Source organism: Pyrgilauda ruficollis, unplaced genomic scaffold, assembly GCF_017590135.1.
Source record: "Pyrgilauda ruficollis isolate IOZ18807 unplaced genomic scaffold, ASM1759013v1 scaffold21, whole genome shotgun sequence".
Taxonomy (NCBI): Eukaryota; Metazoa; Chordata; class Aves; order Passeriformes; family Passeridae; genus Pyrgilauda; species Pyrgilauda ruficollis.
The window spans coordinates 7,790,380-7,817,884 of NW_024520318.1; the positions used below are offsets into that span (position 1 = coordinate 7,790,380).

General features: G+C 39.1%; 1 protein-coding gene across 1 annotated transcript; it reads right to left on the reverse strand.

Moving 5' to 3' along the window:
• Nucleotides 1-656: 656 nt before the first annotated feature.
• MCCC1 (methylcrotonyl-CoA carboxylase subunit 1) lies at nt 657-20,849 on the reverse strand. The gene is made up of 19 exons (XM_041467841.1): nt 20,705-20,849; nt 19,653-19,699; nt 18,518-18,657; nt 18,010-18,105; nt 17,737-17,858; nt 16,643-16,790; nt 15,746-15,867; nt 14,551-14,662; nt 14,145-14,226; nt 13,234-13,361; nt 12,128-12,311; nt 11,499-11,608; nt 10,024-10,240; nt 9,223-9,309; nt 8,608-8,657; nt 6,389-6,526; nt 4,926-5,033; nt 3,792-3,863; nt 657-2,237 (listed from the first exon to the last, which is right to left on the reverse strand). The coding sequence occupies exons 1-19, from the start codon at nt 20,749-20,751 to the stop codon at nt 2,118-2,120; spliced, it is 2,130 nt and encodes a 709-aa protein (XP_041323775.1). The 5' UTR covers nt 20,752-20,849; the 3' UTR covers nt 657-2,117.
• Nucleotides 20,850-27,505: the final 6,656 nt, after the last annotated feature.

The following is a 27,505-nucleotide window of genomic DNA, read 5'->3' on the forward strand; positions in this document are numbered from 1 at the left end:
ATTTTTGAGCATCTCCAAGTTCGATTAAATCACACTGCAGTAAAGCATTTCAAATATGCAAACTGTGACAGTGGCTTCTGCAAGAGATTTCTTAAATAAACAAAACCATCACTATCTGAAAAATCTATCTCAGTAGAAACCTACACTGATAAAAACCTAACTGCTAATTTTTGAGAAGTGAGGGAAAATGAAGACTGGTGAGATTATTTGTCTCCCCTGGCTCCGAAGGGAGGACATTTTGTCACTCCCAGGGAATGTGTTTTGCTGCACCGGCTGTGTGCAGCCAAGCCGTGCAGCCTGAGCGGGCAGAGAACCTCCTGCTGGGAGTTTCAATGTTTTGGTGCAGATTCAGTGCAGCAAAGGCAGTCTAGAAACAGCCGTGTCACAGAGAGAGAAAAAAATAAATGCCAAGCTGCTGAGTGTCTTCAGGGCTGAGCTCATGTTTCTGTGTGAGGATTCAATGCTGGATAAAACAAGTGCCTAACCTTACCTGCAGTGAAACCCATCACGAGTGTCTGGATTACTGCTTCCTAAATGTGATCTGCAGATTGTGCTCATCATCATCAGATGATACAGAAACAGCTGCTCAAACCCTCTAATCCAGTGCATGAACAGAAGCAACCAAGCAAAGAACAAAATGGAGAAAAATCAAAACATTCCAAGTTACGCTTAATTTTTATTTGGCAGTAAATAAAAATAATAGTGGCAATATTCTACAAGATGATCACTGGAATTTAATTATTTGCTAGATGACCACAGGATTGGAAGGAAAATTGTAAAGTATTAAAATATCCTTTTAATACACTGATCATCCAGAGTCATTGCTTTTTCACCACTTTTTTTTCTGCATTGCAGACAAGGCTGCACAATTATAAAAGCAGATCAGAGAATTCCCCATGATACTGTATATTGATTCAGAAATGAGATTTCAGGTAAGGGTCCATTTGCACAGCTTTAACTACAGGCTTGGGATCACTGCAGCATCTGATTGTTCCTTTCTGCAGTATAGAACAGATTATTTAATTAAATTAGCATATCAAAACTTCACATGATAACAGAACTTCACATTAACTGAAAGATGAAAAGACTTTCAAAGTTTGCAACAATTAAAACATTTTTTTCTTTCCCTTGTTTCTCTAAGCTGCTGGTTAAATATGTTAAATTTATGGCAAATTTTCAGTATGCTTAGTATGAGAATTCTTTTTCTTTGCACATCCAAAAACCTACCAACTTTCCCTTCTGAAACCCTGAAGATACAGAAAAAAATCTATTATTCTTAGTAACATTTCATGTTGTTATAAAGACTGTGGTGTACTTCATTTCAGCCAGTAAGAAATACTTTAGAACATGAACAATATGGTAACAGTAATGAAGATTTTGAAGTCAGTATTGTATTTTGGCACACTAAGTATTAAATAAGCTTATATTTCTCTGTTACTACTTCATGTTTAAAGTTCAAATGGTATTTTTGGAAAGCAGTTACATTTTCACTTTGATTAGTGTAGCAAATGGATTTGAAAAATGCTTTGTATCACATATTTTGAGGTATATTAAAATAATTTTTGAAATGCAAATTTTCACAACTCATTGAGGTAAACAGGAAAAACAGATGCACCAGAAATGACTGAGAGGCATTCTGGGCTAAGGAACAATCCTAAATTCCCTATTAAGGCAAAGACATAAGCCACAAACAGGAATTTTGCCAGAAAATAGAAAAACTGTCTTTCAGATTTCCTTCAAATCAATTCTCGCATATTTAAGGGAAAAAAGGCAGCTGTGAATAAGTAGGCAGAAGAACCCAACCAGTTTGTACCTTATAGTCCTTACTAAACCTCTCTGAACCTTTCAGAGTTTCACACCTTCTTCCAGTCCTTTCATCAGGCAAACAACCACTGGACAACAATCACATAGATCCACAAGTTATAAATACAATTACAGTATAGTGATACCCAAATTTCAGTGAATTCAGCATAATTTACAGTCAAACTATGCAGGAAGTGCAGAGGAAACCAATCTCCCATTCATACAAAACAGTCTCAAGTCTGCTGAAAATATGAAGAAATCTTCTGGGAGAAAATCAGCAAAGTAGAAAAAATAAAATGCACTTTCCTTGAATTTTATTTTGACTCTGCTTCTTCATCCACGAATTCAACAAGTGGAGCATGTCTGTTAGCCTGGGCACCTTCTTGGAAATTGACCTTTTTAATCACTCCTGCCTTGGGAGCCCTTATGGTGTGCTGCACAGAAACACAGCCAGAGTGAACACAGACAACTCGGGGGTTTCCCTCCCCTCCCTCCCTCTCCAGCAAATGCCAGCATTACTGCTTGGTCCAATTTCACCTGAACACTTAATTCCTTCCTCTGACATGTTTTATTTTAAACCTTCTTTGAAACATTCCTAGTCCATTTTTGAGTTTCATTTTCTCACAAATATTTGGCAAGTATACTGGGGAGAAAAATGCTATATAATACATTTATATGAATTATCATCATCATGTGAATGATCATCAGTATGAACAGCTGACTTATTTTACCTCACTAGTACTTTCTGCTGTTGTAATAAATACCAAACAGAAATAACACAGCATTAATCCAAAATGTTAATCAGAGAGCAGATTTGTTCCCTTAAGAGAAATCTGCAGATTTACTGAAGATATTTCTGTTTTTTGGCCAGGAGGGGTCTTTAGTGGACAGATATTTGGCAAAATGCAGATTAAACACAAACACAGCTACCAATGCCAGTAAAGGAACAGCATGCTTACACACCAAGCCCCAAGAGGTCTGCTTGTCATTGTACCACGTTAGTTTGATTTTGTAGCTTTGCCTCTTGGTAGTTTTCTACATGGGGTTAGTCCAGCATTAAAATATGTAAGATCAGCTATTAAATCCTTACATCTAAGGACTCTAAATAATAACTTGCTTTTTAAATTTCACATTTTATATTTCAATAGCACTATAAAAACTCAGATAATGTCAGTCTGGATATCATCTGAAGAGGCACAAACACATTTAGCATCCAACTGCAAAGAAGTTTGTGTGTAGGTTTTTTTTTAGTGCACACAGTTTTATTTAATAGAATTCGAGTGTAATTAAAAAAAAGAACATGATAAGAGAAAGGCAGATTTTCTCAACAGTGTTAGTTCTGCTGCCACAAACTGAGATTTTAAACAAATAGTCAAACCAAACCAGTTCAGGCTACAGAAACTGTAATTCAAGCAATCTGAGCCACAGTCAAGCACTGTGACAAGGTAAAATGGCCAAAATGCCAGTCCTCTGAATGCTGTGTGGATAACTACACAGAATCTTTAGTGTGCTTTTGATAAAACTTTATGTAAATATTATTATTATTAATAATAATAATAAAATATTATACACAAGAAGAATCCTGTGCATATTTGCAAAGTCCCCATTAGCTAAATCTCTGCTTGAAGTAACAGCAGACATCCATGTGCCTGGATCACAACTGGGGAGCAACAGACACAGCAAGACAGTTTTGTGCTAGGAAAGTCAAAGGAGAGGATGGGACAGAAGGCCTGACACCATCACTCAAATGCATGTTAAAACAGCTGCAGAATACCATGGATTATATAATCATCATTTGTTAGTAAAGTAACAGCAAATATAATCCTCTGAAATCTAGTCAGACACAACACTGATGTTACAGCAGATGAAGTGATACTGACAGCTGCAAGCTGCACTCCACACTGAACTTCAATAATGCAACCAAAAATAATTAAATTTTGAGCAGATTTTTATTTTCTCAATAATTAAAACCTTTACATGTCACTTACCTCCATTTTCATAGCTATCATAACCATTAGAGGGTCTCCAATCTGAACTTTATCCCCTGCCTTCACAAACACCTGCAATTCAGGAGAAAATTGGGGGGGGAGGGGGGAAATAATTGATTCCTGTACAATTCAAAATCAGCTGGATCTTGACTAACACAATGCACAGAGCGAGAGAGGTTTTGCAAAACAGCCTCATATTATTTATTTTTGTTTGTCTGGGTATCTGAGTTCTCTAGATATGGAATAGCTCTAGACAGATCTCCTCAAGGGAAGGCAGAGCCTACAGAAAGAAGGTCAGTACCAGATGACAGGATGACCAGGAAGCCATTTACCTATCAAAGAAGAAACACTAGAAGAGATGATGTATAGTCTACCCTTTCTGGGCTTCAGCAGTTCTATTTTGAGAAATGTCAGAACCTCTTCCTGGAGCCAGTCCCTAAAGTCTTTAAAACAACATCCAGAAAGAAGATGGCAGGAGCCACCTCATTTTCAACAATTACTCTGATTTGGAGTGTTCATTCAGGATGTCAGAGATCCACGTTCCATGGACTGTCCTTTATGCTTTTTTATTAGTGGTTGAATCTTTCAACCACTAAACTCTCCAGAAAGTCTCGTTCTGTTGAAACTTTGTCACTGTACAGAGAATGAAGAAGACTCGCTGAGCTAAAGAAAATTAAATCAATTCACAGCTTAACAAAAGAGGCGTTTCTGAGTATTTCTTCTTTTGCAAGTGCACCTCACTCTTTTGTTAGATGAAATTAATCAAATGGCCCATAACACTTCAGAGAGCTTTGACTTGGGAAGTAATTAAGATGAAGAAAAATTTAGTTAAGCAGTAGCATTAGTTCAGATCTTCCAGAGCTCTAAAGAAAGAATGGAAGCCTTAAAAAGCCATGGGTGGCTGCTGAAAACTCAGAGTAAACAAAGCTTCTTCCAATCAGAAGTCACACAGCATTGACATTTCTGGCCCCAGATCTTTCCTGGCAGTACAGAAGCACTATTTCTGTACTGCAGAAATAGTACTACATACTACTAATAGTACTACATACTACTACATACTACTAATAGTACTACAAAAAAAGTAAATTTGAATATACTGGAGAATTCAGGTCCCACCCATGTTGTTATAATTACCTTTTCTACTGTGCCTGTCATGGGTGCCACAGCTCCACTCTGCTCTGCCCCTGAACTCACTGCAGACAAGTATTTGGGCACAGGGAGGCCAATCTGAGCACTGCCTTCCTACAAAAAGAAAATCCAGGACAGGTGAGTAAATACATGAAATAAACAGGTGAGTAAATACATGAAATCACCAGTAGATGGGCTGACAGAGGGAAAGAGATCCAGCCTTAGGCAAAGCACTCAGCTCTGAGGGTGGCAGACCCTGGAGTCAGAGCTGCACTAGGACTGTGATGGTCACTGCTTTGCCTGTGTCTGAGGCCTAGGAAGTCACACATGCAGCTGGAAGGCCCAGCAAGGAAGGAACAACCCCTGTGACAAAGCAGGTCCATGTGGATCTTTGTACAAACCCCCTATTTGTACCTTCCCTGTTCATGCATCAGCAGTGCAGAAGGTTTTGGAAAATGCATAAATGCTGTTTGCACAGGGGCAGGCAGGTGGCTGCAACAAGCAGGAGACACGCTGGCATCTCCATTGCCAGCCACTGCCAAGGAGTGCTTCACCATTTACAATCAAATTAATTCAGTGCTAAATTTAGTCAAAAATTCTCACTGTTACTCAAGATCCCTTAAGTCCTCTCAGAGATGCCTCCCAGAGTCTCTCAAAGACTCATTACCCCCCACATCCTTCCCATGCCCTAAAGTCCTGGGATTTCTTCTCTATCACTCACCCCAGACCCCCTGTCTGATACCACAGGACAACTGAGCTTTGCCATTCCAGCATGGCGTTATTGTGTCCTCATCACTGGAGCAACAAAGTTTTTGCTGCATTCTGCTGAAAGTCTTAAGGGGCTCAGAGCTAGAGGTTAATTACTGAAACTAATAAATAACAATTTATTTATTTAGATTACATTGAGTTACTTTAAGGCCTTGCAATGTTTCAACTGTAAATAAAAAATTACAACCTAATAATGCAAGTTAGGGTACCTCTTCTTTCAAATGTCATTTGCATATATGCAATGCATATAATGCCATGGTAACTCATAATTGCATATTTTAATATTAGTTGAAGTTATCCTTCCTGAGACGAGTATTGATTTATTTCTTGTAATATAATTTTAAAATTATAACTGAAATTAAAACACCAGTTACAAGACCTCTCAAATATGTGTCAGTTTGAAGTACTTGCTACTGTCCTGTGACAAACTTCAATACCTAACAAATTTAATATTTTGTGTTCCCCTGCCTCCGAAACCATCATTTCCAAACCTGACTCACCAAATGTATTTTAACTTTCTAAAAGCAGTTCTTTTTCTCACTCACCATTAGCAATGAATTTCTAATTAGAACAATAATCCAACAGGTATCAAAACTTGATAGGTCAAAGTTCTTTCACATTCTACTGCAATTTATACTGTTCATTTATATGGATAAAAATCCAAAATTTTAAATTTGTGATAGTAAAGAAAGGAAAGTTACCGGGAAGAACAGATATATGGTGTTGTCCAAAATGACCAACTTGGACTTAGACACTGTTCCATTTACTGAAGACCTCAAGTAAAGTGAATCACCTTCTTTCAAAATCTCTCCAGAAATCAGGAACGTTTTATCTTGAATCTGAAAGTTAAATGCTTTTGTAAGGACAAAGGTTAACCCTTCATTAGCAACAAATCAAAAGATTGTATTTGTACCCTCATAACCTGTGATTCTGCACAGGCAACTCTGGAATTGAAAAAAAAAATTTAAACCTTATGTATCCTTTATTTTTGAGTTAAAAGACTGTTGTGTATCCAAGAAAAGCAGCTCAGCAAATTATCTAATATATTCATTCAGGACAATATTTCTTAAGAAAAAAAAAAACAAAACAGAATATTGAGTTTAGTGACGTTATTAAAATCCAGTATTTTTAACTTGTCCTAGCATCTTGACTTTCTTCAAACTGAGGATTCATAGTATTCAGCTGACATATTCCACAAAGTTTTCCAAAAGAGAGGTGACTTCCTCTGTCTTGGAAGCTTGTAGGACGAGAACTACAACATATTCGGTAAACCTACAAAGGACCAGAGCAGTAATGGAAACAGTGCCAATGAGACACCAAAACTGCAAAAGAAAGACCAAACAGAAAGGTCATTTATTTATGACTATCCCTTCCCACCTGTTCCTTCAGTGGAAGCTGCACCTGTACTACAACTGCAGCACACAAAGACTGTAAGAACACACAAAGGTAAATACATTATACTTCACTCATATGTTTACTTCCAAGTCTGACATCACTGAGCACAGAATCAGAGACTTGCTGGTCTTTCAGGATGGTACAAGTAGAAATAAAACTCAAGTCTTCACTTACATAGTTCCAAATTATTCTTCCACTGAAAACATGCATTGAAAGGATCCTGTTGATCTGACACTGATTCCTGAGCAGAGAATTGTTGGCTTGAGCACTGAGTGCCTGCCAGTTCTAGGCCCAGCCACCTGCTCTGGTGGCTTTGCCTCAGGACAGGTTCTGCAGCACTCCAGGGGAGCTGTCCTCCTCATAATAAGCCCCCAAATATGCCTTCACATCTCTTATCTCCAGCTACTCTCCATTACCTTGTCAACCCCAATTCTTCCTTCTTCCCTAGGAGTCTACATTCTCCCCAGTTACACTTCCCCCCAGAAATGGTCCCTACATCCCTTCCAGCCTCTTTTCATCGTTGCTGATGTGACTTCTCAGATAAGGCTCAGGTGTAAAAACTGTCAGACATTACACAGATAATCAATATACTCAAAAAACCCAGGTATTACAGGGGGATGTGGGTTATCTCAATCTTCATATCAGTAAAGGTTTGAGTTATCATGATATACCCTTGAAAGCACAATAATTTTATCCCTATTTTTCTAGTACACCCATTTCTATACAGTCTAAGCAGTTCATAAATACTTATTCTCTCAATTCCCCTATTCTGACTATTAAAACAAGAAACAGAGATTGCATTCTTGAGTGTTTATCCATTCTGGGTGCCAAATCTGAGAGAATAAGACATCAACTACAGGGGATGCAAGAAGGAATATTGAACACTCAGCCAAACACAACCCCCTTAAGCCAACAAGTGGAGACTCTCACATGTGCACACACAAAATTATCTACAACTAAGGCATCTTGAGCTGTTTACTATAGGAGCTCTATAGCATGGACAAAGAGGCCAATTCTAGGGGGTATCATACAATTATCTAACCAGAAGATTCCTCAGCTCATTTGGTAATCACTCTCCAATTTCCATCTTCAAAATAAAATGTTATCTTGCAGATAATGGTCTAGAAAGCTTTTATTTATCCCACAGGAGATCCATTCTCATGCACAGAATAGAGCAGGAGTCCTGTGGAAAATTTTAAATGCAGATTTAAATCTAACTTCCCATGTTTTCAACAGGTAAGTTTAACAAGGAAAATAAAGAGTAAGACCTTTAAATACTGAAAATACAAACACTTCTCTTAGCCTTGTCAGAAATATTTTAATAGTTCTTCCATGCCAATCCAGCATCTAGCATAGATGATTTCAGGTCAAAGTAACAGTATATAGCAATGGATACAAGCACACTAAAAATAGAATCCTGCATCTGTAATCACCAAGCAATTTCAGTAACAATTAACACTAAGAGAAATCTACAAGAAATGGATTCTTTTATCTAATGAAGTATCTGAAAAAATTGTACTTGTACCTGCATTTTGTATGACCCATCTTGATTGTAACTTACAGCTACATCCACAACTGTTCAATAAAACAAAACATGCATGTATGAGTAGATTCAATTGGAATATCTAGAGAATGATGACATATAAACTCTATCAAGGCTTTCTTGATAAAAATGAGGCCTACCAACACTAAGATAAGAACAAGTATTTTCAGATTAGCTTACTACACACTGCAGAATGCCTACTGAATTCCAGACAATTTTTCTTTCAAAGATGAACATCTGAAATCATGTATCTAAAATGTGTATTATCTGGACCGAAAACAAGTTTGTGAGGGGAGGAAGTACCCTTTTCACAACAAAAAGAAGTTTAAAAAAAGTAAATGGAACTCTTTTTAAAATCTCAACCTCATTTATTTAAATGATGACTATGAATTAGTAGTCATTTCAATTTGGTTTGCATGTCCTCAGGATCTAACAGTGTGGATTAAACATGCAATTCTGTGAATTCCCAGCTTACACTGCATAAAACTCATGCTGATTCTATGCTGTATCTTAGCCTGAATTTTCAAGCACCAGTTAAAATAACTTCATACATCAAGTACCTCCCTTCCCTTCCCTCCACACACTTTATGAACTTACTGTTTTCCCCATCCAGTAGAGACAGTTTTCTAGTGTAACATATATTTATTCTTCTGCCAGTGCTGGATGCAAATGGTGAGAATTTATCTAAAACACAAAATACACAGATAAGTTATTTTTCATTCTACTTCAGCAAAACACAACACTTAGAACTTAAGCCTTAAAATCATGGTCCTGCTCTTACTACCTTCACATTTATGTATTTATATTGCACAGAAAAGACTGGGGAACTACTGTAGTCAGAGGGAGTGACAATTCCTTGATCTCCAACACTGAATAAATTGATGCTGTGTGACCTACAGACAACATGACACTAGGAAGGGCACTGCCTGTTTTCCACGAACACATCCCTGAACAGGACTAGAGAGCATCAGAATTCAACTACACCACAGCAGGTCCTGATTAACCTTTAGGTGAAGGTTCCATTATACCCCCACTGCCTCTCCCATTCAGAGCAGAGGTAATTTTGTCTGAAGACCTTGTAGGAGTAACAGAGGCAGAAGGTCACTGCTTGTGCTTATCAAGAGCAAAGAGCTCACAGTGCCACTGACCATGAATCCCAAGGTCTTTCAGACTGTGCTTGTCCGAAGGGCTTTGGGAAGTGCTCTGGACATCACAGCGGTGACATATTCCCTATCTGATCCTTAACAAAAGTTATAGTCTGCCCTGTATGTAAATATTTGGGAGATGCCAGAATGCAGAACCCTGAGCAGGCACAAAGTAGGGCAAAGAAAGAACATCCAAATTAAGTAACTGCACGTGAACTCATAAAATGAAACAATATAAAACAATGATCCTTACCATCTGACTGATCTCTGAAAGCATCTGTTAGCATCCTCTCTTTCAGTATGAGCCCCAGAGCTGCCTGACACATAACTTCATGTGGAGTTGCCTTTTTGGCTGGAAATAGTTCATCATGGTGTTGAGGAATGAAATTAGTGTGCACATTTCCAGCCTCAAACTGTGGATGTCCTGACAGGCTCAGTAAGAAATCAATATTAGTGCTTAATCCTACAATCTGTAAAGAAACAGAACAGAAGCATATTGCCAAACTGACTTAGGAATACACAGCTTTCTGCTCACAAAGTTTATCATAAAATGTAATTCACTCAACTGGTCTGTTTTATTATCAATAAAACCACTGACTGTAAAAAGACAAAAAGCCAAAACAAAACCCAAAAACCCAAAAGCTGCTTTCTCAAAAGCACTCTGTTTTCTAAATGTTGCCTTTGTCCACTGTGAAATTGAGCAAAGTTTCCCAGAAACACTAACAGGAGGTAATTTCAGGAAAAAACTCTACTTTTGGAAAATTGTGCTCTGAGTATTTAAAAGAGCATTCCTAATTTGACAAGTGCTTCTTATTAAAAATGAGTTACAACAATTCCAGTATCCCATATTTGATCTTTTAATAGTAAAAAGGAGGAACAGGGGCTTCTATAAGTTTACTAGATACTATCCATTTCCTGCAGTGCAAAATATCTAATGAATCAACACCATTATTTTAGAGAAATCAGTAAAAATGGTAATTATGTTATGCTGTCAACATTTACTGACAGAACTGCTCAGAAAATTCTGGAAAAGGCGAGAGAATTCTTTTATCTCTTTCTCTTGCAGTAAATTTCATTTTTAGCTAAAACAATAAGGGGCCCAACACTTCCACTACCTCAGTTCATATTGTTGATTTAAAAGTGTACATTCTTTAAAAGTGTAAATTCTTTATTAGTTCTGCACAAGTAATATTCAGTCTCACCTCAAGCCAAACCTTCTGAATTCCACTTTTGAAAACCGTTATAATACTTGTAGTTTTCATAGGGGAAAAATTGAATGTTTCTTAAAAAGAGCTGACAGCATTTTTCTTTACCACATGTACAGTCTAAAAACTTAGCTCTTTTTACAAATTAAAAACTACAAGCAAATATTGTCTGACACAAATTCCACTTAAGAAACCCTTTAAGTAGGAGAAAGCTCACACTACAATTAAAAATGTTGTTTAGCCTTACCCTTCTACAAAGTCCCAGGTAAATATTCAAACTGAAGATACCACAACCTTAAAAATCTATGTGTAAAACTGGGCTTCACACTTATTTTCACTCACTCCACCAATGAAAACAGTTTGCAAATTAGGAAAAAATACAACTTTTCCAAACAACTAATGAATTTGAAATGGCAGTAGCAATGCAGGCTCCCTTTTGGAATGCACTTTTGTTTCACTGCAGTGTTTCCTGCATGCTTTGATGGCTCAAGCTGTGGTGTCACACTGGGTTCCTCCCACTTACATTGTACTGGTGCAAACTGTAGCGCAGCTTTCTGAGCGCTGCCTGCCGGTCCTCAGCCCAAACCACCAGCTTTGCAATCATGGGGTCATAATGCACAGAAACCTCATCACCTGAAACGGGGCAATAAAACAAAAATGCTCTAACATGCAACCACATAGTTATGAAAGTTGGTAATGCTAAGTACTGGACACCACGTGGCATCCAACACAGGCACAATTCATGGCCACGTTTCTCTCAAGATTAAAATTGTTTGAGGACATGATGTGACCTGGCATTTCAATTTTAAGGACAATTTCAGCACAGACTTTTTATAAATTTTTGTAGAGGTAACATTACCCAAATTCAGTTTCCTTTATTGCAATCAGAATTCAGGATTGCTAAATAGCGAGGAGAATATCACTACCGTGATCCAGTGGGCATTAATTTGGGTACAGGAAAAGAAGAGGTAAATAAAATATCCAGTGATTGATCAAAAGTACACGGAAAAGCAGAAGAATAATTCTGTAGGGATTTGTCGTTACAACAGCACTCTTTTAGACAAACTTTTTTGTGGCCAAAGAGGGAAATGCTTACAAAGGTAAGTTCTTGATGTTCATTATTTCTTCTTCCATCACTGCCTTCAGTTTTACCTTGCCTGACTCCAGTCTCTATCCTGGTGAAACGATCTGCTGGGGGGGTGGATAAGTGCAACAGTGGCCCAGCTCCTGGCATGAAGTTATTATTAGGGTCTTCAGCATATATTCTAGCTTCAAATGCATGGCCCTGGAGCAGGATCTCTTCCTGCATTAGAGGAATTTTCTCTCCTGCTGCAACCTGAAAACAATAGTTTTTTTCTTTAATGCAGGATCAGTATTCTGGAATTATGATATATGAAATATTAACTATATTCCTTCTGAATATGAACAACTAGGAAGCACATTTTAAAAAGCACAAGGAGCAAAACAGTGCCAAGATCACTGAACCTGTCCACCTTGTTTATCTCTTTCTTCCAGTGTTGTCTGATCCCTGATTCTAACTCAGGATTCAATTCTCAATTTCCATGCCCAGATAAGGAAGACAAATGTTCCTTCTTTTCGCATCAGCATTGCCATTTTAATTTTCTTTCTGATTACACTTCCCCACCCTTAATCTCACACTACTTAAGCTGCTGTCCTCACTTTTGGATTTATACAAACGGAATTGGGGTTTATTTCAAGTTCCCTAATACCCAAGACTTCCTGTGATCACTCAAATGTGTGAATAATCTATGCAAATTGGGCGTGTGAGGAAATCCACTGCTCCAGTCCAACCCACAGTACATCTATTTCAGAATGTGGCTATACTGGTAGAACACCAGACACAGATTTTTGTGAAGATTTTTTCCTCCTATAGCCTAATGCAAGAATAATTTTTGGGCCACAGATCCATTTCAATTAGTTTTAGAAATCTTACAACATAGCAAAGGAAAGATCAGGACCCCACTCCCTCCCACTTTCCACACTGTCTGTAATGTCTCTAAATACACTTGAAAAATGTTTTCTCTCTGCACAGCTGGAAGAGGCCTGGTTGAAATTCAGAGCACCTACACAATGCTCTACATCCAACACAGCAATGTGAGATGTTCCTGTGGAGCAAAGGAAACTCTACCCTGACAGCTGAGCAGGAGATGAGGATCTGGAAACCCACGTGGCCTCTCACAGGCCGTGCCACACAGCACTCAGGGGGAGCTCTTCATGTAAAATCAATTAACACTCACCCTGAGCTGCCATTCCACCAAGTCTGTTCCAGTGATCATCTCTGTCACTGGGTGCTCTACTTGCAGCCTGGTATTCATCTCCATGAAGTAAAAATTATGTTGGGAGTCCATAATAAATTCAACTGTTCCTGAAGTATTCAACAAAAGGACATTTCACATAAGAGCATCTTAGGTGCCCATTTATGGAAAAGACACCCAAGAATGAATTCAGCTATGCCAAGACTGTTATTTCTAAATCAGACACACTGAATTTCATTAGATTCTACAGAAATAATCTAAAAGGGTCACAAAATTGAGATCTGAAAACAAAAGGGTTGTTTCCTTGTGTATTTACATAACCTTTGCTTAATAGCCATTCTCTACAGTAAGAGCTGCATTTCATTAGCACTTTAAAAAGTGCATCAAGACTGTTTGAAAGTATTCTGAATATTCATAGGGCATGTAATTTTTAAAAAATAAATATCCAAAGAAAGCAGGGAGGAAACAAAGTTAAAATAATTTTAGGAGGTTATTTTTCATCTGGGAAAAGGTGTGGACTTTAAAGTGAGTTGTGATTTTCTTTTAAAGACTACTGTTTGCATATAAAGTATTACCTTTTGTATGCTAAAAGAAAAATTATTTTCCCCTTGCTCAGCTCAAAGTTACTAATTCATAATGCTCACTTTCCAACAACAGTTGAGTTGACCAAATTATCAGCCCTGAAATTTTTTTCTTTCTATCCTTCAGCTGCCACTGGTCTTGAGCTCAGGTATGCTAATTTAAATCTGTAATTACATCAGAATTAACTACATGATTACTTGCTTAAACCTCAAAAATTTGAGGGATGTGTGTCATACTCAAAAACAAGCAGATGCCATTTACCTGAGACTTAAAGTCTGATTAAGTTAAAAGCTGCACCTCCCCAGATTTACCTGCCCCCACGTAATTCACAGCTTTAGCTGCTTTGACAGCAGCTTCTCCAAGTCTCCTTCGAACCTCTGGACTAATTCCTGGCTGTAAATAATAATGATAATAAAAAGATTACAAACTATTGTTAAGTTTGGCGATATTAAATCTGGTATGCATGAATATTTAACAGTATTTAACAACTGCAGTGAAACCCTGATCTGTACTATACTTGAAATCTACATAATTCTTCTTTGAGAATCATTTTCCTAAAGAATGTAGTTTTTTCAATAAGAACATATTCTGCAGCAAAACTGAAACAGGTCTGAGAATTACAAATAAATTATTACCCACTACATACATTCAATGGGAGATAGAAATTACTATAAAAACATGGCAGTTCATAAACTGTATTAACAATTTTCTGCTCACCCCTGGTGCCTCTTCAATGATTTTCTGATGCCTCCTTTGCACACTGCAGTCTCTTTCAAACAAATACACTGCATTGCCATGCTGGTCACCAAATACCTGGACTTCAACATGCCTGTTCCATAAAAATAAATGTTTGAATGTATTTTAATGCCCCAAACAGACTTTAAACTTGTAATTTTAATAGGATTTCTTATAAATTTAAGTGTCTGCCCTTAAAAAATGCCAAAAATGTAAAGTGAGGCTGATATTATGCAGGATTCTACTGTTTTAGACTTAATCTTCTAAATGAAAGAGGATTCCTAATACCAACTACTGCAGTGAAATCTCATAGATTGTAGGATAAGCAAGACACATATCTGAAGGCTGCTACCTCCTTCTTAGTTATTATAGTAAAAGTAAAACCACTTCACTATTAATTTGATAATGATTATTTCCCTCATAATTTACTGTGCAGCAATTCACAAGAGACAGCAGCAGTCCTGGCTCAGAAATAACATTGTTCACTTCAAAACACCATTTGAAAGGACAACTATTAGGTGGCAGAATTTTATTCTATGCATAAAACAAATAAAAATACATCACCATTGTGACAATCCCCTGATCTTGGCAAAATGAATTCCACAGCAATGAGTTTTTTTCTCATGTCCACTTGACAGCACAAGCAGACTCTCAATTTCTTTGGAATAAATGCTTTCCCTATAGTGAAGCTTCAAGGAAGAACACATGTAAAGTACAAGAGTGTCAAACAGACCTCTGAGAGACATTTTTTATAAAAAATAAATTGGTTCAGTTTCATAGGCCAGGCATGAGCTAAAGACTCTCACTTCTGTTTGAAATATCAAAGTAGAGGAAGATTAAATAACTGGTTTGGGACACCTGAGGGCAGCAGAATCACCATCACAGTTTGACTAAGGTCTATAGTTTAAATGTTATAGAGAGATTTTTTTCCTAGATGTAAATCAATTTTAGAAATCTCACTGCCACATCTCCCAAGCCGCAGCATTTTAATTCCTGTCATTCAAAACAAAGCCACTACAAGAAATTCAATAAATTATAAACAATTTTGACCAAATTAACAACTTTCATAGTGCAAATCAGACATACAAAACCAATTTTAATCTTACAACTTAGCCAGTTATGTTTATTTAAGTAGAATAAACATTACAGTGTTTATATTGAAACATCTATTTCTCACCTAGGATTATCTACAAATTTCTCAATCAGCATTGCATCATCATTAAAAGACTTCTTTGCTTCTCTCCTTGCTGATTCTAGTTGGTCCAGAAACTCCTTTTCTGAATGAGCAATCCTCATACCCTAAAATACAAGAGAAAAGCTTATTTAAATATCTCAAACACAGCACACAACAAAAACCTTGTTGCACACACAGAGTGAGAGATTAGCTTAAAAGTAACAATTTTTTTTTCTTTCATAAACTTTAGCAGAATTGTGTATCAGCCTCTAGTAAGATAAACCTACTAAGTCCCATTGAAAGTGCCATAAGAAGTGTAAAATATAGATATTATCATTCCATTGATATGAGTGAGCACAAAATTCAATTTTGTCCTCAAATATTATAGAAATTTTCCAAGGTTGGCAGAGAAAAACTTTTTTTTTTTTTTACAAAATAAATCTAGCTATTTGGAAATAACTAAAATTTTTTATATGTAATTTTACAGACATTTATTTCAGAGCAAAATCTCATTTAGACTGGGAGTTCACCACTCATTGAAAAATATCTAGACACAAAATGGTGTTTCTAATAATTTCTTATGCAACATTTAAAACTGTTAGCAAAGGAAGTCACAGAACCCATCACAGAGTCATCTCATTTTGCACAAATCCATAGCATAACTTTTTCTGCTTATGTGAATTACTGGAGATCCACTGAAATAAACAAAACTCTTTCAGTTTATTCCAGCTACTTAACTTCTACACTTCAAGGGAAATGAGATTTCATAGTGCTAGATTGGCCATTAATAAATTTTAACACAAAGTACTTTTCCAGTTTTTGTTTTCTTTTAGAATATTGAGTTACAAATCCTGAGCCACAGTAACTTTACAGCACATGATGAACAGATGAGTTCCTTACCTTTCCTCCACCCCCACGGACAGCTTTAATCATTACTGGGTATCCAATTCTCCTGGCATGTTCCTTTAGACACTCATCAGACTGATCTTCTCCATGATAACCTTCAACAACAGGAACGCCAGCAGCAGACATTATAGCTTTGGAAGTGCTTTGACAGAACAGTTTTATATTTAGAATGATAAAAATATTTTTTTCTTACTTTAAGCTCCAACCTGTCTAATGTTCCCAATGTTAATTCTCTCCAGGAAAACAGTTCCACAGTAGACCTCAACAAGACTACTTGCATAGGTGAGTTACACAGCATTGGATTGTAATTCAGTTCATACTTCAAACAAATATTTTTGTTTCTCTTAGCAGGATTACACTTTAGTTTGACTGGCTTTTCCACATTATAGATGCCAAAATTTAACATTTTCAAATTAAAACACTGTATCCTGCAACATTTAAAGTTGTACAAAGGCAAAACTTTTAATTACACAGGCTACATTCACACCACGCATAAAACACTCAAGCATAACAACTCTAATTTCCAAAATGCATGCAAAGCTTGTTAAATTACTGAGGCAATTTACTCTCACATTATGAGGTGATAAAGTTAATTCTCTCTAACTATGACTGCACAGTTCCTGTGTCAGTAATAATTTCATTTCCATATTCTTGATTTATACTTCATACCTTAAAAGTCTTTCTTTAATCTAAGTACTAAGAATAAGATCCTCTGTGATGAACTAAACTTATCATTCTACATGAGCCACAACAACCCTGATGATCTGGTGCTTCTTTTCCACTGCTCTTTTGACCCATCCAATGTGACTGCTGAACCTCTACCTATACTACACTGCAATGCTTCTATTCTGGAAAAGTAGAATGATTACTTATTTAATTACTAAAATCCCAATAACTGAACACTCTTGGCTGTTTATGTCTCTAAACAAATCTATAAACCTGGAGTTTGTTCCTTTGAAGAAAACTGTAAAAAATACAATGCAAATTGACAGAATAAAACAACTACAGAGCAACTGGTCATTTGTTAACAAAATCAGCTTTGCCAAGCTGTAAACTGCATAACCAAGTAACAAATCAGAAATAGCTACCTTTTAATACCCATATCTCTGATAGCAGACGAAGGAGGACCTATGAAGATGATTCCCTGCTGCTTACACAGCTCTGCAAACTCTGTGTTTTCCGAGAGGAAACCATAACCCGGATGAATAGCCTAAAACAAAAAAATGTTAGCAGCCTGTTTTTTGTATCAGTTTAGCTTAGAAAACTCAGAAGCTTCAGAGATCATTAAGGAAAAGCAAGATGAGCAAAAATAAAGAACTAAAGACATGGAAGCAACAGAAGATGTAAGGCCCTGATCTTACCTGTGCTGCTGAGATCTTTGCCACCTGCAGTATTTTCTCCATGACCAAGTAACTCTGCTGTGAGGGTGGTGGACCAATGCAATATGCTTCATCTGCCTGTTTTACAAAAAATACATACAACAGAGATTGTTTACTAGCAAATTTAAATTAGCTTCTGAGCTAATTATATCACTTATCTGACTGCAGTTTAAATCACTGCCTTTCCTCATGGAGAGGCTCAACTGGGTGAAAAACATTCTGACTTTTTCCCCAGAATCACAGTCCATTCCCTAACCCCTGGCTGTCCAGAGTCAGAGAGCCAAACTTGAATGCACTTTCTGTAAAGCTGTCAGGTGTTGAGACAGAGACCAGGCAAGCTTTCCACCCATTCAAGGAAAACCTGGCAGTAGGTCTACAGAAGGGAAAATCAACTTTGCATCAGCACCCAAATCTGCTTCACCCATGGAACTTATCAATGAAAAATACTGTTATGAATGAACATCAGCCAAGTTAAATGAATATACCTCACCATTGCTACGTGCATGGAATTCCTGTCTGCTTCACTATAAACTGCCACAGACTTCACCCCCATTTTCTTGGCTGTTCGCATCACCCTGCAGGCGATTTCTCCTCGGTTTGCAATAAGGATCTTCCCTATGCTGTGACCTCCTGTTTGAAAGGATGAAGCACAGTAAGAAACCAAGCCACAAAAACATTCCTGGAAACAAAGCAACTTTAAAATTCTGCTTTATTTTACATTATTTATAAAGTTTATGCATTTCTTCAATAATAGAAAAAGCATACTTCACCCAAAAGCACTTCAAAGCTGCTCTTTGAATTTTTAACTCAGAGTCCTTATGTAGAAATACGCTTAAGCCATTTTTTTTTTCTTCTTTAGAATTCAAGAAACATATCCTAACCCTAAAAGAAATCCCACTTCTACATAACAGCTGATGCTTATAGTTGTGCTGTGTACCTTCTGGACTAACATAGGAAACAATCAAAGCCGTGTTGTGTCCCTCACAGCAGCAGTGGTTCACATATGAAGAGCACTGCTCCCCTTTGATACACAGTGACAAATAACAAGCTATCAACTTTTGTTGGTTTGGTTTTTTAATCAGTGACTTACAAACTTCTATAAACTGTCAAGACAGCAGCCACAACTTGATAGAAGTGCAAGGCCAGCACTGACAGAGACTTCTCAGTAAGAACTCAACAGCTTAAAACTAAATAAAATGAAAATAGATTTCTGAATTCTCAAACATTACTTTTTAGATAACATGACCACAGAGTGAGTTTAAATAATTTGCTAAACCCCTTTACTCTCCTCCATATATTGTTTAAATACCATTATGCCTATAAAACAATTCTCACAGACTTTGCAATATTTGTATCAGAAAAGGACTCAGAGGAAAACATCACAAAAAATAAAGAGTTTTCATTAATTTCCACGTACCTAAATATAACAGATAAAATTATGCAAAATGTTGTTTAAACATTAAAGATGATTTCTGTTAGGTTAGCTACAGGTTCCTGTTTTCAAAAACTGTGAAGACACTATATATTTATTTAAAAACCCTGCAGTCTTTCAGTAACTAATACTCTAAAACCATTCATGCTGCACAGCAATTTAAGCTAGTAGCTAGAGAAGTGAAATTTCATACCTATCGTTGAGGCCCATTTCACAAATATTCGTACTTGGTTCCATTGCCTGCGCAATTATAAAGGGACAGAAGTGTTACGAGTGCGTATGAAAAAGCGGCAACTGAGCTGATTTTATTTTCAGGTGAGAAAAGGACAGCACTGAAACATCTGACACATCTATTGATACAGAACATATTCAGGTGCAAGGGAAGTTGCCCAAACTTCACCAGATCTCTCCCCAAGTACTTTCACTTGGACACAACAAAAACTATTCCCGTGCTTTTTTAGTAGCATTCAAACAGAAATAACCATGGAGGTTTTTTAAAACAAACAAGCAAAAAACCCTCTTTTTGGTGGACAGAACAGCCAATAACTCGTATTTATTTTTTACAGAGAGGCCAAGTCAGGAAGTATTTGGGAAAGAAGACATGAGCAAACATAAAATAAAAAAGCTTAAAAAGGCAACAGGAGCTGCTTTTGTAGAGCAAAGGTGCAAGAGAAATGAGTGTGAAAGAGCAAGAGCGAGCTATGGAGACTTTTAGAAATGGAAAGTTAAACTTAGATGATTAATGCTAACTAAATGAGATAACGGCAGTGAAGTGAGTGGATAGAGCTGTGAAAGCAAACTCCTGGAACTGTTTTAATTAGTATGCAAAACAACGCAGGAATTCTGGATCAAGTCCAGCATTCTTTAAGCGTTATCGGACAAAAAGACACGGGACGTCCCCGACCCCACACAAGCAGAGCTCGATTTTAACAATGAGAGGAGGAATCGGTGCGTGCCCCAAACACTGACTGCACAGCTGTCACGGACACCCTCCCTGTGCGCAGGCTGCAGACCGACCCCGGGGCCGGGGCAGCTTCATGGCACCCGCCACAGCGATTCCCTACGGCCCAGGAGGGTTTATTTGCTCTTCCTTCCCACAGAGCAGCCCGGCCTTCCCGTGTGTCCCCTCACGCCCCGCAGAGCTCGCTCCCCTCCTGCCCGGGCAGCGGGCTCCGAGCTCGCTGTGCGCAGCTCCCCCCGGCTCCTCAGGCCGCCGCGGCCCCGCCGCCCCCCGCCCGCACTCACAGCCGGCGCAGCGCCCCGAGGCCCCGCTCGGCAGCCGCCAGCGCCATGTTGGGGAGCGCGGGCGGGAGCGGGGAGAGCCCTCAGGGGGAGGGAGCGGGCGGAGGGAGCGCGTCACGGAGAGGAGAGGAGAGCCGGGCACGGCGGGGCCCGCTCGGGGAGAGCCGCGGAAATGGCTGTCGGGGGCGGGGCTGGGTGGCACCGGCGCCGAGAGGGCAGATGGAATGAATTTCATTTAGATGTGAAATGATGCGTGTCGCTGAAGGGTTGTCGGCCCTATGGGTGCACGGACTCAGCTGAGCGTGCTCCTTCAGGAATGATATCCGGGGTTGTAGTGGGACAGCGACACGCAAAGGTGAGGGTGCTTGAGATGGGCACGGGCATCCTCGGATAACACAACATCCCCACATCGGACATCAAACCTCCTTGAAGCAGAGGAGGTCACGGAGCGGGGGGATCAAGAAGCCGTCAGGATCCATTCTGCTCCCTCAGGCTTTGGAGATGTGCAAGTCACAAAGCCACAGAAGAAGGGAGCCTTCTTCCTTTGGGTTGGAAGGGAGCTTAAAGCTCATCACGTTACATTACGCTCCCTTGAGGAGGGACATCTCCCTGCAGCCCAGGTTGCTGCCAACCCCATCCAACCTGGCCTTGGATACTTCCAGGGATGGGGCATCCACAGCTGCTCTGGGCAGCCTGTGCCAGGGCCGCACCACCCTCGCTGGGAAGGATTTCTTCCCCAAATCCATCTGTTTAAGGCCCACCCCACCCCAGAGCAGGGCCTTGCTAAACCTGCCCGGCCCCAGCACAGTCAAAGTATTTCCAGTTGTTGTTTACGAAAAGCAAAGCTGTTGTGCTTTTTCACAACGGGAATACACAAGCTATCACTTGGAATAGTGGCAGTGTTTAATCTCTTAAGTGTTGTCCATACTCTGAAGCATTAACAGTTTCTTACATGAAGAGCATCTTCAGTATGCAGGCTGTCTCTGCTTGCTCCACTCCTGCTGTTTTAACTTTGCCATGGTGACCCCTCACACCAGTGACTGGAAGGGTCAAGAAGGTTAAACAGACACCGGATCAGCTTGGAGAAATCATCCCTTGGACCTGACTGCAAGAGGGATCAGCACTTGCTCTAAGGATGAGATTTAAAAAACTAAACTATTAAGTGAAGCTTCCCCTTTTCCATAATCCATTCACTCCAGTCTTCTCCAACATAAGATGCTGACAGTGTAGATCCTACTTTTGCCTTTCGTAATCCAGATTTTTAAAAGGTCTTGCTTAATTTGTCTCTAAACACAAGATGGCAGCATTTTATGTAGTTTAACTGTTGGACGTTGGGGAGAGCTACAGATTTTTTACAGTACTTAAATCAGAGGTGCCAGAAGAGGCTTTTAGCAATAGAACTAATGGAAGTGGCAAACTCATTTACATTGCAAATCTGCTCTTGGTGGAGGCATCCTGCCAGCAGGGTTTTTAGGGCTTGCAAAGTCAAGCGGGATCACCAAGACTATATACACACATGTTTGAAAGTACAGTGTAATAAAGCTTAAATGCAGAAATAATAATTTCCTCAGTGACACCAGTGATATGTTTGACGTGCACATCCATAGTCAGATGCACTCAGGTGAACCTACCAATATAGTGGGTAGGTTGGGTTGGCAACATTTTTTTTTAAATTTTATTGTGGAAGCTGGGCATATTTTGAAAGATAATTTGGTTAATAGTTTGAGTAGTTTGCTCATAACAAATTTTTCCATAAGCAGGTTGTGAAAAATGTAATGTGAAATATGAATTCATTTTCCTTGACCTGATGACAACAAAGCCATTCCTTGGTAACATGAGGTTAAACATTGGCTGGACTCCTGATTCATAATCTTCAAACATTTTTGTGATATAGGAAAGCCTCAGTAAAACTGAGGTTCTAAACCAAGATCTGTGTCTCTAATAAACACAGATATCCTGACTCATATTGAACACCTTCCTTTTTCCCAACAGCCATTTATTTTGGTTTTGCATGTTGGAAATGCACCTGCTCCTATCTAAAATTGTGAACAAAGAGCTAAGTAAGAATCTGAGTCTGTTAGTTTATAATTTAATAAAATACTTGAGATCTACCAGTTCCATAGGCAACAAGACTCACAGACAAAGAGAAACATATGTTTTGTGACATTTTGTGGCTGGCTGGGAAAGCCCAGATGCTGATGAAAGCCCAGCAGTGTTATGTTGCTGTGGCAGATAAACTTCAGACTCACATTCCCCTGCCTTGTTGGCATTCAATGGCCACAGCCCCGGACTGAAAAAGTGAGGAAAAAAGTGTAGTGTCCAAGTCTTGTCACCTTCGTCACAAAGGGTTAACTCCACAGAAATCTTTCACTTCTCATGCTTGTTATTTTGCTCAAATTGATGCTTTAAAAATACACCTCCTTTTTTCTTCTAAACATTCTGATGCAAAGGTTTCTTCAACTAATTCCAAACCTTTGAGCCTCTGGGACAGTCCAGGGTGTGACTCATAGGTGGGGATTTGGGGATTTTTTGCCTTTAAGCAAAATAGTTGACTTTTCCTCCATCTGCCACTAAACCTTGTCAAGAAAGAATTTTGAAACACCAGCAGCCTTTGAAGGCCTACTTCACACCCACAACTGTGTATTTACCAGCCCAGCTTCTAAAACATGAAGAGGTAAGGAATCTTGCCACTAAATAGGCGCAAGCCTGGCATCAAATTTAACATTGTACCAGGCCAAGCAAGTGCCAAAGGGCAGAGCAATCTGCCCCTGCTCTCCGGGCAGCCCTGCTTTTCTTCTGAAGGACAAATCAAGGGGCTTGCAAACTTTTCACCTTGTGACATTAAATTATCCATCATCTAGGGATGTGCACTGACACCAGAAATGAAGTGAAGCATATTTCTGGTATTTTATCCCTGAGGGAAGTTGCAGCCTCACTGCTGCCTTCACTGGCACTTCTCCAACAGCCGAGTTCCTCAATCAGCTGCTGGCAGCAGAGTTGTTTTTTCTCCCCCATCTTTACCATGTCTTCTGCTTTCCTGCAGTCCAACTAACAATCTTTGCTTCATGAAGAGCACAACATGTGAGACTCACTCAGTCATTTCAGAGATAAAATCATTGCACACTGTAATGATTAAATACAGCCTTTATTATGGAAACACCAATAATAGAAAAATAAAGAGCATATCTTACTTCTCATAGCAAGTTATTTTTAGCAGCCATACATTATAGCAAGCTAGAAGTGATCAGCCAAGTTGTACTCAAGATGCCAATCTAATCTCTCTTCCTCTTTCAACTGAATTAACAGCTGTTTCTTAATTTGTGCTTGTCCATCAGAGAACAGAAACAACTGAAAGAAATTAAACCCTGCTTTTTAAACTCCTCAGTGACTTGTCTAAGTGTGACATCATTGTGTTTCTGGGATACCCTAATTTTGCCTTGGGTGTGCAGAGATGGGGATGGTCTGGCACGGGAGCTGCAGCAGAGCACCAGGGAGCCATCAGGATGTGGGGATGTGCTCTGCTCCTAGTCCCTGTGATGGTCCCACGGCCTCCCGACCAGCACACGCTTGCACAGAAGCCTTGCTTCCCTGGTGGATGCATCACATCATCAGTGCATCACATCACCCGGATCAGCACCTTCTGGCTCAGGGCTGGGTTGGTCTGAGCCTGCAGCTGGGGGAAGAAGTGAGCTGGGGCTGCTGAGTCACTCTGGGACCCAGCTGCAGCCCCGTCTCCTCCCACAGCAGACAGAACTACCCTGCTGCTCCATGGGCCATTACAGCCCACCTAGCGTGCAAGCAGTTCATCAAATATCCTCCTTTTGTATGATGTTCTTTTAGGGACTTTTTGCTCAAGATACTTCCTCAGACAAGATGTTTAAAAGAGCAAGTCTGGCAACACCAAGAGGAATTACCCTACAGAGTCTTCCCAGTAGGAGGGAGACCTCAAAGCCACTCCATTAGATAAAAAAGTGCCAGCTAAATACATTCCTATATTCTGGCAGAGAATAAACATGGGCATCAGCTTTTAGAGCTGCACATGGCAGCTCAGGGAGCAGCTGGGCTGTCTGATTCTAATTCAGCATTAAATCTGGAGAGGCAACATTCCCTCCTATACTGACACATCCCTGCTGCAGGCTGGTTGAGTTTGGGATCAGGGATGGAGGTGATGGGATGCAGGCTGGGCCACAGCTGAGAGGAAGGTTGTACTTCAAGGCTGGGATCTCCTGATGCAGTAAGGATTTCTCCAATGGACACTCTACTGCTGTAAAGCACTAACTCCATTGGATTAATTTTGCTGCATGTTGGCAGCATTTCCTGGGAGCATCCAATCATTTCATTGGTTTGCACCACGTGCACTTCACCGGTGCCAGTTACAGCAAGCCCAGAGTATCATTCATGTACAAATGGCAGAATGCAGCTTCATAAAAATAAAAACAAAAATTAGCAAGAAAACAAAAAACAGCAAGAAAAAGCATAAGAGCAAATAAGGTAAATCTGAATCCAAACATTGTTCAATACCAACATGTTGATTCACTGTAGGAAAAAAAAAAAAAAAAAACAAAAAAAACAAAAAAAACTATGGGGAAAAACATTATTCGTGCATCACTAGTAAAAAGTCCAGTATTAACAATATTGTCACAATATTAACCACAGAATTAGCAGTCATTAGTAACTATTTTGTCCTCATGCTGATATCAGACTTTTTTAAATGACTCAATATTAACATAAAGCAAATTTTCAGAACAGAACAAGCAAATGCTATATCCATGTCAGTAGAAGTAACACAGATCACACAATCCAGCAACCCAAAGAACACGTGAAATGGGACTCAGCTTTGACAAGGGAAGGATGTTTGATCCCTGGGCAGAACAGCTTAGGCCAGACCACATGCTGAGCTTTTTAGGCAGCTTTTGTTAAAATGGCCACATGTAGCAGACTGGGACAGTGACATCCCTACTGCAGGCACATGCTCATTTTCAAATGGAAGGCCTTCGTCCATTTACCTTTCCTCCCAGACATCTCATTTTTTTAAAAAAGGTGAATGCTTTAATTGAGTATAAAAATCTGCTTTGTAAGCAACAGATTCATAGGATTAAGTAACCCTGAGAATTAGAGGGATCTTACTTGGCCCACGGTCTGATTCCAGAGGCTGCTTTGTCTGCTAAGGGAGAAAGGAGGAAGGGAGAATGAGCTCAATAAAGCTCACTAAGCATTATGAACAGTGCTGGAGCCCTTTTGCAAAAGAATAATTGAAATACTTACATTTTCATTTGAGTATTCAACGGAATACAGTCCAAATCATGGTGTCTGTATTCAAGGCTTGAAAGTTTGGTGTCCTATTTCTTGTGCTACTTTACCTTATAAATGTATTCAGCTGTTCCTGAGCTCACAGCTGGTTCTGATGTTTCTCCAAGTGTAAAAGTGCTTCAAAATTGTCTTTATCTTTCTTATTTATTGGTTCATTCAGACTCAAAGGGAACATTTCTAGAGAATGTTAATTACTTCCACAGCTACATATTATACTGATTATAGAGCCGTATGGCCATGTTTCCTGCTTCACACAGACCAACATCTCTAATTAATTCATAGAACGGAAAAATTTCTTTTCTTTCTTCATTTAAATAAGTCAACTTGCAATGAAGTTTACTTTAAATAAGTAAACTTGCACTTTACTAGTGAAATACTAGTAAAATATCAAAACTATTTTTAAAATACTTAAGGGAATATCTGACATGACATAACCATCAATTTTATCCAGTGAAAATCCAGTGAAGTTTCATCACCATTAATAACTGCGCAGGATTTGGGCCATTATTCATAGAAATTAATTAACTCCCAGCATTTCCTTTTTGTTTAGATACAGATTAAACTGTCAGGGCATTTTTGCTTATGACTTCAGTCTTTCTTATATTTAATGAGAGCAATTCCACAGTCCTTTTCCAGGCCAAGCTTTTATTAGTAAAATTTAAGCCATTATCCTAACTCCTTGGAGGAAGTGTGTTCTTATTAATATTATCTTCTCTTTTGCAAATGTTTTTGTACATAATTTCTTATCATCTTGATATCATTTGCTTCAGTGAGCAGATTGTGTGGCATGTGCATATGTGTATGTGTGTATGTGCACATTTCTGCACATGTAAATCTTTTGTGACAAGGAACTTTTCCTTGTTACAACAAAGAACATGAGCTGGACTTAAATCTCAAAAGCAATTACTATTCTCATGCCTTCATCATTGGTTCAGCAGGAAATAGACTACAGAGTGCATCACTGTGCTTTAAAGCAACTCCAAATTATTTCCATATGAAGATCCAGCTGCTCAGCCGTGAGCACCCTGGAGAATACTCACTTTTGGGCAGATTTGTCCAAGGCCTGTGCAAGCTTTTATTTCCCACTGAAACCTGGACCATACAGCATCAGTGGATTTCCATTTCTCATGGACCTCATTTAGGTGCCCCAGTGATGGTCACTTAATCCCAGGCATTTCCAGTGAGTATGGCATCTTCCTGGATTAAGAGACCACCCTGTTGCCCCAGCAGAGGACATTTCTTGGCCTCAGTGTGGTCACTGTGACAAGTCCATGTCTGAACAGCATGTGGGGGATTCCTGAGCTCTCACAAGACCAGGAACATATTAAGCTCCAGGGTAAGAGTCACAATTACCACTCTGTCTTTGCAAAGGGCTTAGAGGAAGAACCCCAGGAGCTTAGGAAGTGTAACCATGTATAGGACTGGTAAGAACTTGCTTGTGAGTGGAGTCACACTGACAATTCCCCTGAGATTTTGGCACACACAACGTTCTGA

Bases quoted from the DNA above. Each gene is read 5' to 3' on its own strand.
- MCCC1 (XM_041467841.1), bottom strand. From the start codon at position 20,751: ATGGCGCTGGCGGCTGCCGAGCGGGGCCTCGGGGCGCTGCGCCGGCT. The intron at 18,106-18,517 runs GTGAGGTATATT...TTTGTAAAACAG, and splicing joins ATTCCATGCACGTAGCAATG to GCAGATGAAGCATATTGCAT. The intron at 9,310-10,023 runs GTAAGGATCATT...TTTGTGTTTTAG, and splicing joins TTTCAGAGATCAGTCAGATG to ATAAATTCTCACCATTTGCA.